This window comes from Myotis lucifugus, unplaced genomic scaffold (assembly GCF_000147115.1).
Source record: "Myotis lucifugus unplaced genomic scaffold, Myoluc2.0 scaffold_10, whole genome shotgun sequence".
Lineage (NCBI taxonomy): Eukaryota > Metazoa > Chordata > Mammalia > Chiroptera > Vespertilionidae > Myotis > Myotis lucifugus.
The window spans coordinates 2,162,891-2,175,128 of NW_005871058.1; the positions used below are offsets into that span (position 1 = coordinate 2,162,891).

The 12,238-nt window shown below is 39.5% G+C and overlaps 1 protein-coding gene across 1 annotated transcript; it reads right to left on the bottom strand.

Annotated features, from left to right (window-relative positions):
- Nucleotides 1–1,917: 1,917 nt before the first annotated feature.
- Nucleotides 1,918–11,248, bottom strand: SPIC (Spi-C transcription factor). Its single transcript, XM_023749802.1, has 6 exons — nucleotides 11,202–11,248; nucleotides 9,773–9,797; nucleotides 7,958–8,054; nucleotides 6,114–6,226; nucleotides 4,353–4,461; nucleotides 1,918–2,327 (listed from the first exon to the last, which is right to left on the bottom strand). Exons 2-6 carry the CDS (start codon nucleotides 9,773–9,775, stop codon nucleotides 1,918–1,920), a joined length of 732 nt encoding a protein of 243 aa, XP_023605570.1. The 5' UTR covers nucleotides 9,776–9,797; nucleotides 11,202–11,248.
- Between the last annotated feature and the right edge of the window lie 990 nt (nucleotides 11,249–12,238).

A 12,238-nucleotide genomic window follows, 5' to 3' on the forward strand; every position in this document is an offset into this window, starting at 1 on the left:
ACTTTTAAGGTTTTTCAAGAACTTTCTAGAAACCGCCGATAAATTTAGTAAGACCCTCAAAAAATCTGATGAGACCGCCGATAAATGTAGTGAGACCCTCAAGAAATCTAGTGAGACCCTCGAGGTTATGAAAAAGGACCAACTAGAAATTAAGAAGACACTGACTGAAATAAAGGATATTATGCAGAGTTCCAACAACAGACTAGAGGATCGCAAGAATCAAGTCAAAGATTTGAAATACGAAGAAGCAAAGAACACCCAACCGGAAAAGCAAAATGAAAAAAGAATCCAAAAATACGAAGATAGTGTAAGGAGCCTCTGGGACAGCTTCAAGCGTACCAAGATCCGAATTATGGGGGTGCCAGAAAGAGAGAACAAGATATTGAAAACCTATTTGAAGAAATCATGACAGAAAACTCCCCCTACCTGGTGAAAGAAATAGACTTACAAGTCCAGGAAGCACAGAGAACCCCAAACAAAAGGAATCCAAAGAGGACCACACCAAGACACATCATAATTAAAATGCCAAGAGCAAAAGACAAAGAGAACATCTTAAAAGCAGCAAGAGAAAGAAACTCAGTTACCTACAAGGGAGTACCCATACGACTGTCAGCTGGTTTCTCAACAGAAACTTGGCAGGCCAGAAGGGAGTGGCAAGAAATATTCAAAGTGATGAATGCCAAGAACCTACAACCAAGATTACTTTATCCAGCAAAGCTATCATTCAGAATTGAAGGTCAGATAAAGAGCTTCACAGATAAGGAAAAGCTAAAGGAGTTCATCACCACCAAACCAGTATTATATGAAATGCTGAAAGGTATCCTTTAAGAAGAGGAAGAAGAAAAAGGTAAAGATACAAATTATGAACAACAAATACACATCTATCAACAAGTGAATCTAAAAATCAAGTGAATAAATAATCTGATGAACAGAATAAACTGGTGATTATAATAGAATCAGGGACATAGAAAGGGAGTGGACTGACTATTCTTGGGGGGGAAAGGGGTGTGGGGGATGCGGGAAGAGACTGGACAAAAATCGTGCACCTATGGATGAGGACGGTGGGGGGGTGGGGTGAGGGCAGAAGGGGGGGTTGGAACCGGGTGGAGGGGAGCTATGGGGGGAAAAAAGAGGAACAACTGTAATAATCTGAACAATAAATATTTAATTAAAAAAATAAAAAATAAAATAAAATAAAATCCCACCAGTGCACATCCTCACCAAAAAAAACCAAAAAAACAAAACACCAATCAGAAAAAATGTATGCACCACTGTTCATAGGAGTATAATTTACAATAGCTAAGATCTGGAAACAGCCCAAGTGCCCATCAGTAAATGAGTGGATAAAAAATCTGTGGTGCATTTATACCATGGAATACTATGCAGCAGTAAAAAAGAAGGATCTCTTATCCTTTGAGACATCATGGAGGGACCTGGAGAGTATTGTGCTAAATGAAATAAGCCAGTCAGAGAAAGACAAGTATCACATGAAATCACTCATATGTGGAATCTAATGAACAAAATAGATCCAGGGACATAGAAGCATGGAACAGACTATCGAATCTCAGAGGGAAGGCGCGGGAGAGTGGGTTGGAATAGATCAACAAAAGAACTTGTATGCATATATGCATAATGCATGGACACACACAATAGGGTGTTGAAGGGTGGAGTTGGCTAGATGGGGTCAATGGGGGGAAAGAGGGCATATATGTAATACTGAACAATAAAGATTTAAATATAAAAGAGAAAAATCCTGAAATTTATAGATATTTCTCTTTTTAAATTTTTATTGAATTTTATTAGTGTGACAGGTTAATAAAGTTATATAGTATACAATTCTATAATTTATTAGTTATACATTGTATTGTGGGTTCGGGGATTTCTGATGTTAGGAAATCATAACATGTAAGATTATATTTAGCAAGTATGGTAACTCCGCTCACAGCAATTGGCATATGTATAGTTACAATTTGCATTCCAGCTATTTAAACTTAGATATCCTTGACCAGGTTGAACATACTGTGAGTAGAAATAAGATGGAGAGAGTCTTTGGAGAATGGCCTCATTGAATTGGTAAGTTAGTTTTCTCCGGATTTTGGTGATTTCCCCAGTTCTTCCATAATTCCTCAGTGCTCTGGCCATTTTCTGGTAAGTCATGGTCTTCCGGTTGCCTTTTCTTTTGCCCCAAAGTTGGGCAAGTTTTTCTTTGTTTTTTGATACAAACTGAAAGATGCCTTTGGTTTTATCTATCCACTGAATACAAGATGCCATCTCAGGATTACACAGAGATTCATGAAGGTATTCAAACAGTCGGAGCTTCTTCCTGCCTAAAAAGGAGGAAAACAACATCATACTCCACTCATTGCTGTAACAAGAAACATCCTCAGAAGGGTTTATTGACCACAATGTGAAAAGCTGTTCTGGGCCTGGTTTTCCTCCTCATTCACGTAGGCATGCATTTATCATCATTTTATGGGACTTGAAAGTCAAGGGTCTTTTTGACCTTGAACTTTCAACTGGACCTTTATTTGTTGGAAAAGTTGTCAAAAAACCTTGTATCATCCTTCAATGATAGAGAAGCCTGGAACCTCTTTACCTGAATCTCCCATTTCTCATGTGGTCTTTTTCTATAGTTAAATCTTAACTAGTATTTTTATATCAAGTGTTAAACTTTCTACAGACCAATGAAACTGAGCAAAAACTCAGGAAACTTCAGGAATGGATGACCAAATTTAGTGGTTTTAAAGAGAAGCCCCAAAAGCCATTTTCAGAAAGCAAGTCATTTGAAGGTCTTTATTCAAATGAGTTGTCAAAATGAGGTAAGGAGTATGAATCCATTTTGTAAAAGGCAAAACACTATGCAAATCTAAGTGAAATCAATAACAGAGACTTAGGTAAAAATGCGAACTCTGGGTCTGCATAATTTCTTGAAAAAGCAAGTATAGAGAACACTGGAGTGGAAAATGCCAAAATATCTTCATGACATTTTGATATTGTTTATGAGCAATGACAATGGGCACTGTGATATTTTTTCATTGCTGTTACATAAAGTGGTACTGCCAGCGTTTTTCTCGTTAGGAGCATAGCCCTTTACATTTTAGAACTACTAGACAGGAAACTTCAGGAAGATTTGTTGTGGTTTTTTGTTTGGTTGGTTGATTGGATATTTTTAGCGGAACAAAGAACAAAGGTGACCACCCATTTTGTAACTTGAGGATTGGCCTGTAAATGCCATGCCTCATCAGATCTGTCAGGGGCTAAAAAAAAAAAAAATCCATGGCCAAATTCCATTTCCCCCTTGAGAAAGTAAAATACTGGATTTCCAAACTGCTTTAAACAGCCTCTGGGGAGTCATACTCTTGCATCAGTCATCAGTCATCCAAAAACCTCAAAGGTTTCTACAAAGACTATCTTTTGCCATTGTATTCTCTTGAGTTTATGAACTGAGTAATGAAAGGGACTTACCAAAAACAAATCATGAATTAAAAGTCACAACCTTGACCCCACCCCCTCCCGTCCCTCCCTCCTACCCACACACTTCATAAAAATAAAAAATAAAAGTCACAACCTTAAACAAACTCACTGCCTCTCATCCAGTGGTTAAATTAATTATAATGAATCCACAACTTTTTTTAAAAAAATGTTTAAATTTTTATTTTTTTTAAATAAAAGTATTATATGCTCATGGTAAATGATTAAAACAGAAGCATAAAGTGAAAGTAAAAGTTCTAGTCTATCTTACATATTTCTAGAAAGTGTTTTCCTTATTTTTTGCATATATAAACATGCATATTCTTTAAAAATTACAAATGGTGCCCTGGCCAGGTGACTAGGTTGGAGTGTTGTCCCCTACACCTAAAGGTTGAGGGTTCGATTCCCTGTCAGGCACATAACCTAGGTTTTGTGTTCAATCCCCGGGGGCATACGAGAGGCAACTGATCCATGTTTCTCTCACATCAGGAGTTCAAACTGATAAAATATCAAATTATTATGGAACTTTTTTTGCAGAAAACTTAATAAAGAAGATGATTTCTATCCCAAGGACTTCACAACTGGAATAAGAATGCTAAAATAACTTGTGAAAAATTCCCTTTTGATACCTAAAATATAATATATACACATTATGTATTTATTTGAGCTAAGTGGATACTTTGCAGCTTTGTAATATCTCTATGAAGCAATAGGAAAGCTCATCCAAGATGAACAGCTTGGAGTAGTTCAGTCTGTCTGAGTTAAATTATGCTCAATCGTGATTAGAGGATATCTTGCAAATACAATTCCAAACAGATATGAAATCCCCTTAAAACTGCTTTGAGGGAGACCTGGTTCTTTTACACGATGGATCCATGTACCTTTTCCTCCCTTTTGCTGGAGAACAGGAAATTGTACCATCTGGTTTTCAGGGATGTTCTGCAGAGACTGATGAATATTCCCTTCAAGACAGAGGTCCGCAGGACGGTTCTATACAAACAATGCAGCAGGATGTTAAGTGGGACTTTCCATGTGGCCCTCAGTTGGTGGCTAAAGTCAAAAGCTGGGGGCAAAAGAGTGTTAAACATCCAGATTCTCCAAAGCACTACCCTCAACTGCAGCCAGATATCTCCCAGGGCAGAACTAGCATATATGCAGAGGACCTAGGGATGGAGGGTCATCCTTGGGTTTGTGAGGAGTTCCATATTGTCCTCTGCCTATGAGAAAGGACAGGGGATGGCTTCCCTCCCCTGAAAATATCAATGAGAACGCAAGTCCAAAAAGAATTAGTAGCAGGAATTTAGGTGTCAGCAAAAACGGGAGATGGACTTCCATTCTTGCTTTGGATGCCCATCGAGGCAAGAGGAGATAAGAGGAGAAAGATGGCAACCAAAGGAGGGCAGAGCCAAGAAAGGGGGCAGGAGCTCCTACCATTACATATGTCGAGGATATGTGGATCTCCATGGGTGGAGGGGGCTGAACTTGAGCGATCTTACCACACCCCATGCCAGAGGGCTGCCCAACAGCCAAGGACTTCCCAACCACAAGAGGCAGTGCAGTGTGTGTATGCCAGGCTGTGGGAATTGAAGTGGAAGGAGGGTTGCCAGATTTAGGAAATGGAAATATTGGGCATCCTGGCAACCCTAAATGGAGGCAGAAGAGTTTAAGCTGGAACCAAAAACTCCCTCTTCAAAGAAATGTCCTGTGGAAAGGCCATGACAGAACAATTTACAGGATCACAAAAAAAGATTTTTGCATAGCACGGTTGCAAGTAATGACAGAAGAAAAAGGAAAATCATTTCCTATTTACTCCCCACTACATTAAGACTGCATTAATAAAATGGACACATCAGAACAATGTAAAAAAAACACACGGATGGAGAGAGATGGTGGGGATATTTACTTTTGCAGGAAGCTACTAAAATATAAATTAATTGGTCCAATACATGTATTTAGTGCTTGGGGTGTGGGGGAATAGGACAGATGAATATGAAATTGTAGGTAAAGCCAGTGCAGGGGATGTTTGGGCGTTTGCCCTCTGGTTTTTAGGGACCCATCATAACTGTTCTGCAATTTTCCGGATGGACTTTAAGAGAAGCAGTGATCTTAGAACCTTGAAAGCGCCTCCTCTTTCTAGAAGTCATTCAAACCAGTCTGCCACTGGGTGAGGAGCAATAACAAAGGGCAGTTTCCTTCTTCGCAGCACTGCTCATCATCACCCACATTGCCTGTCAAATTCATACCCTGGCCCCGGTTTGGCTCAGTGGATAGAGCGGCAGCCTGAGGACTGAAAGGTCCCGGGTTCGATTCCGGTCAAGGGCATGTACCTTGGTTGCGGGCTCATCCCCAGTACGGGGTGTGCAGGAGGCAGCTGATCAATGTTTCTCTCTCATCGATGTTTCGAACTCTCTATCTCTCTCCCTTCCTCTCTGTAAAAAATCAATAAAATATATTTTTTAAAAATTCATACCCTGATTGATGGTAGCCATGAGTAAGCAGCCATGGGTAAGCATTTGCAATCTGTGCTTTCAGCTGGGTTTCAGCTATCTTTCATCAAGTGCCAAGGGGAAAGCTAGTGTGAAAGGGAAATTTACCTGTTACTGAGGGGGGTTGGGGAGAGGTCTCCCAGTGTGTATACTCACTATTGCTGTTTTCCAGTTATAGACAGGTTGCTCTGGAGGCAGCATACCATAGCAGCTGGGACTTCCTGTGACATGATAACAGTGGTTGAGGACATTCACATAGTCTTTGCAATCTAAGGTAAAAACAGAAATTTAAAAAGATAAAGTTTATGTTTGTGTGTATATGTGCTTAGACGTATAAGCTTATGTATGCAATTGCTTCCATCCATGTTCTCTTCATCACTTAGCATTTCCTTAGGGTGTTTATTGCATTATGCTGATATTATAGATACATTTTTACATATTCCATTTCTCCTACTAGAGTACATGCTCCTTGCAGGACGAGATCACATGAGTTCTTGTATATTGGAACTTCCCACAATACCCTGTGTAAACTCAATTGTTAAAATATCTGCATCTCATCTAGGCTATACTTTTATAGTCTATGGGATAATGGGTAAGAAACACAATGAGCTTACTCTAATATTTAATATGGCATTATACAATGAGATGATAGGATCTAATGCTATTATTATACATATCCATAGCACATCAATAAGTCATACTTATAAAATAAGAGCATACTTATTTTTTCCAATAGAATATATTTTGCTTGGGTGGAAGGTCTTTAAAATAAACTAGAATAATTGAAGAGCCCTTTCTGAAAATGTCAGTAAGATATATATAATAATAAAAGCGGCCCTGACCAGTTTGGCTCAGTGGATAGAGCGTCGGCCTGTGGACTGAAGGGTCCTGGGTTCAATTCCGGTCAAGGGCATGTACCTTGGTTGCAGGCACATCCCCGGTAGAGGGTGTGCAGGAGGCAGCTGATACATGTTTCTCTCTCATTGATGTTTCTAGCTCTCTATCCCTCTCCCTTCCTCTCTGTAAAAAATCAGTAAAATATATTTTAAAAAAATAAAAAATAAAAAAAGCGTAATATGCTAATTAGACCGGACAGCCGAATGTCATTCCAGACATCCATCCGGATGAAGCCATGGTGGCGGGGGCCAAAGCAGAGGTGGTTAGAGATGATGAGGCAGGCAGGTGAGCAGTTAGGGGTGATCAGGCAGGCGAGTGGTTAGGGGTGATTAGGCAGGCAGGCAAGCAGTTAGGGGTGATTAGGCAGGCAGGCAGGTAGGTGAGCAGTTAGGGGTGATCAGGCAGGTAGGCAAGCAGTTAGGGGCAATCAGGCAGGCAGGCAGAGTGGTTGGGGCAATCAGGCAGGCAGGCAAGTGGTTAGGGGTGATTAGGCAGGCAGGCAAGCAGTTAGGGGCAATCAGGCAGGCAGGCAGAGTGGTTAGGGGTGATTAGGCAGGCAGGCAAGCAGTTAGGGGCAATCAGGCAGGCAGGCGAGTGGTTAGGGGTGATCAGGCAGGCAGGCAGAGTGATTAGGGGCAATCAGGCAGGCAGGCAGAGGCTGTTAGCGGCAATCAGGCAGGCAGGCAGGTGAGAGGTTATCAGCCAGTGGTCCTGGATTGTGAGAGGAATGTCCAACTGCAGGTTTAGGCCCTAAACAGGCAGTCAGACATCCCCTGAGGGGTCCCGAATTGCGAGAGGGTACAGGCCAGGCTGAGGGAGACCCCCTCCGTGCATGAATTTCGTGCATGAATTTCGTGCACTGGCCTCTAGTGCTTAATAAAAAATGGTATGTGGAATGTCGTTCTCTACGTATTCTGCATTTTATATGTGAGACTTTAGATTGATTTAGGCTAGCTAACCCTGGATGCATTTTGCCTTTGTTAGAATTAATTCTAGCTGCATTGGGTAAAAACAGTCTTCTCTGTTCTGATCATTATTCTTGCATATGTATGTTACCAACCAGCCATTTGATGTAGCAGCAGAAGAAGGAGCTAACATCTTACCTGGCAGGTACTGAAGATCTCCAGTTGAATGTTGCCTCAATACGTCAAAAGCATCTTCAAATGCTTGGCCCAGCCTATCTTGTTCGACACAAGCCTGCTAGAACAATAGCAATACTCTGGAGTTGCGAAATTACCAATTGGAGGGTTTCACAACCATGGCACTATGACATTTTAGGCTGGCCAAGTCTTCATTGGGGGGGAAATCGGGGGTCTGTTCTGGGCATTTTAAGGTGTTTAGCAGCATCCCAGGCCTCCATCCACTTACTAGATGCCAAGAGCACTCCAACAGCTGTGACAATCAAAATGTCTCAAATATATTCAAATATATCCCTGGGGACAAATTCAACCCTAATTGAGAGCCATTGCTCTATAATACATATTTAGAGACCAGTATTCATACTATATTGTATAGTATTTTTTAAATGGTGTTTTTTATTGATTTTTTGGATAAGAGGAAAGGAAAGGGAGAGATAGAAAAATTGATACGAGAGAACATTATTGTCGTAGCTGGTTTGGCTCAGTGGGTAGAGCATTGGCCTGCAGACTGAAAGATCCTGAGTTTGATTCTGTTCAAGGGCATGTACCTGTGTTGCAGGCCCCTCCCAGGCCCAGGCCCTGATGTAGGAGGCAACCAATCATGTGTTTCTCTCACATTGATATTTCTGTCTGTTCCTCTCCCTAAAAATCAATGGAGCCCTAACCGGTTTGGCTCAGTGGATAAAGCGTCGGCCTGCAGACTAAAGGGTCCCAGGTTCGATTCTGGTCAAGGGCATGTACCTTCATTGCAGGCACATCCCCAGTAGGAGGTGTGCAGGAGGCAGCTGATCGATGTTTCTCTCTCATCAATGTTTCTAACTCTCTATCCCTCTCCCTTCCTCTCTGTAAAAAAAATCAATAAAATGTATATTTTTAAAAATCAATGGAAAAATATCTTCGGGTGAAGGTGAGGATTAAAATTTAAAAAAAGAAACATCATCAATCAGCTGCCTCCTGCACACGCCACACTGGGGATTGAGCCTCCAACCTGAGTATGTGCCCTGACCAGGACAGGAATTGAACTGGCTACCTCCTGGTGTGTAGGTCGATGCTCAACCACTCAGCCACACCAGCGGGGCTATAGTAAAGTATTTTAACATTCTTGTAAAATTTTTTAAGGAATTGTAGAGATGAAGACTGATTTGGAAAAAGGGATCAATAAATTATCTTTGTGAATAGAGTGTTGGCCTGCGGACTGAAAGGTTCCAGGTTTGATTCCAGTCAAGGGCATGTACCTTGGTTGAGGTCACATCCCCAGTAGGAGGTGTGCAGGAGGCAGCTGATCGATGTTTCTCTCCCATCGATGTTTCTAACCCTCTCTCTTCCTTCCTCTCTGTAAAAAGTCAATAAAATATTTTTTAAAAATTACCTTTAATCAAGAATCTGAAATGTTATTTAAGAACAAAATGCCCTTAATTTCTTTTCTTTTGTTAATCCTCAACCAAAAGAGATGGGGAGAGACAAAGAAAGAAACATTGATGCAATTGGTTTCCTCCCACAAACACCTCAGCCTGGCCTGTACCCTCTCCAAACTGGCAGTCGGACATCCCTCTCGCGATCTGGGACCACTGGCTCCTAACCACATACCACCTGCCTGCCTGATCACCCCTAACCACGAATTTCATGCACTGAGCCTCTAGTAAATAAATAAATAAGCTTTTTTAAAAAAAGATTTAAAGTAGAAGGGTTGTGCAAACCATTGCTTACTCTTATTAATCTGATCCATGTATTTTATTTTCAAAATGGAAAATGAATAAAGATTTTTACATGACCACTTACCATACTTCTTATTAACTTGGCAATTCTGAAAAAGATTAATATTTAAAAAAACAAAATTAGGTAGTGTCTCTATTTAATTTTCCTCTGAATTAAAAGATCTTACTCAAAATTTTTTCTAAAAAATGTCTTACATAAACCAAGAGTACCATCTGATTCGTATATGATGAGTACAAATTTTCTTCCTATAAACATTTTTTTTGTTCTTCTATCATTACAAAACTTCTTCAATTTAAAAAAGCTAAATAGAATTAATTACCTACATGGTTTAACTTATAAGAGAATACAGAAATAACTCACGTATATATTTAAATATTTAAAAGTATTTCTAACTTCTGATAATCAAAATTATTTTCTACGTTAAGCATAGTTATTTGGTTTTAGCAATGATTTTTTAAAACATTTCTGATGTTCTATAGCCTTCAGAGAATCTGGTGAAAGACATACTTTTTTTCTTATGAAATGTAGAATTATATCACAAATAAAATATAGGCTTTGAAACCCATCCATGGACTTCCTAAAATCCTGAGTTAAGAACCCTGATCCATAATTTTATATTATCTACTTTCTTATCCCTGTAAGTAATTTAGATTTTGTTTTAAATAAACAATTATCACACTGACCCACATTAAATGTTTTTTAATTCTACGTTCTATAAAACTTCACACACACAAATAAATCCACATAACAATAAAGTGTATGGGGTAAACAACATTGCTTATCATTTCATTTAGGACACCTAACAACTGTTTATACAAGTTGTTAACATTTATCCTGCAAACACAATGAGCTTACTCTAATATTTAATATGGCATTATACAATGAGATGATAGGATCTAATGCTATTATTATACATATCCATAGCACATCAATAAGTCAAATATAAAAATTCTGTTCAGCTCTTTGAAATCACTATATCATGTCAGTTAAAAGAGAATACGAAAAGAAAAGCCATAAAATAGGAAACTATTGAGATGATGGGTGTTAGCTAATATTATTGTGGTCATCATTTCCTAATATTTGCTTATATCAAATCATCGTGTTGTACACCTTAAATTTATACAATGTTATACCTTAATTATACCTCATAAAAGCTGGGAAAAATGTATTTTTCAAAAGCCACGTCAATGACTTTCAATTAAATATGCCTCTACTCACAAGCGTCAAAGCAAATACATGAGTGTTGTACTTTGAATTAAATACTTAAATGAAGCTACTCCTTTTTTACTACAATACCCCACGAAACTGCCACAACTCTCAAAAGCAGCAAACTCAAAGGGAAGAAAAAAGTTTGAACACGAATTGATCACTCCGCTGCTTAATATATCTTGAATCAGGACAGGCAATAAATAAAAAGCACTCATTAGACCAAAGGAGAAAATGAATAACCATTTTTACAAGACGCTTTGAAAAGAACAAGTTTAACACTTACCAGGAAGGCACTTCAACCCCTTACAATGATGCTTCATGAATATCAGAATTGTTAAGACAGAACTGTCAAGAACTCACTGCAGAGTTGCATTAAATAGCTGTTTTTAAGGAAGTGCTACAAAAGGGGATTTTTTTTAAAAGATACAGTGCCTTCATAATTTCTCTTTCATGATATGGCCAGTGGACACCAGGGGCTAATATTTTGAAGAGGCGCAGAATAGTTTGTATCCTATGGGCCAAAGCATTAGAACAAACCCCGTGAAACCCCCACCCAGTGTAAGTTGCAGCCCTTCGGCCTGCACAGCCCTATTGGAGACTCTGACCTGTGCAATGCTTGCCCCTCCTCTTTTTTTTATTCCTGTTACTTCTCCCCTGATTCTGAACCTTAATCGCCTTTCTTCCTTTTTTTATATGTATTTTTTATTTTTCTTAAATATACTTTCATTGATTTCAGAAAGGGAGAGAGAGAAATCAATGAGAGAGAATCATTGATTGGCTGCCTCCTGCACACCCCGCTACAACCCAGGCATGTGCCCTGATCAGGAATCGAATTGTGACCTCCTGGTTCATAGGTCCACACTCTATCACTGAGCCATGCCAGCAAGGCAATATAGGGCCTTTCTTGTTTGGACTATTTAGCAGCTGTCTCATTCTGATCTCCCCAAATGGGTCTCTTTACTCTCAAACTTCTTTACTCATACTGTGATTTACTGATCGCCTTACTTACGAGATTTTAAAGGCATAGGCCTTGCCTTGGCATTGGAGGCTATTCATTCTAGCCTTAGTTCTATTGACCATAGTTCATTTTATTTATTTATTTACTTACTTAGTTACTTACTTACTTGCTTGTTTACTTATTTATTTATAATACTCACCTGAGGATATTTTTTCCATTGATCCTCGGAGAATGGAAAGGAGGGAGAGAGAGAAACATTGACAACAGAGAGATACAGATTGGTTGCCTCCCACATGAGCCCCGACCCTGGGGCCAGGGATCAAACCTGCAATTCAGTCCAGCCAGTGTTGCTCAGTGGTTGA

What these genes read in the sequence shown, in the direction of transcription:
- SPIC (XM_023749802.1), bottom strand. An exon ending in AGATCTTCAGTACCTGCCAG is followed by an intron (nt 6,227 to 7,957) that starts GTAAGATGTTAG and finishes TTTTTACCTTAG; the next exon opens with ATTGCAAAGACTATGTGAAT. An exon ending in CCAGCAAAAGGGAGGAAAAG is followed by an intron (nt 2,328 to 4,352) that starts GTACATGGATCC and finishes CCTCCTTTTTAG; the next exon opens with GCAGGAAGAAGCTCCGACTG.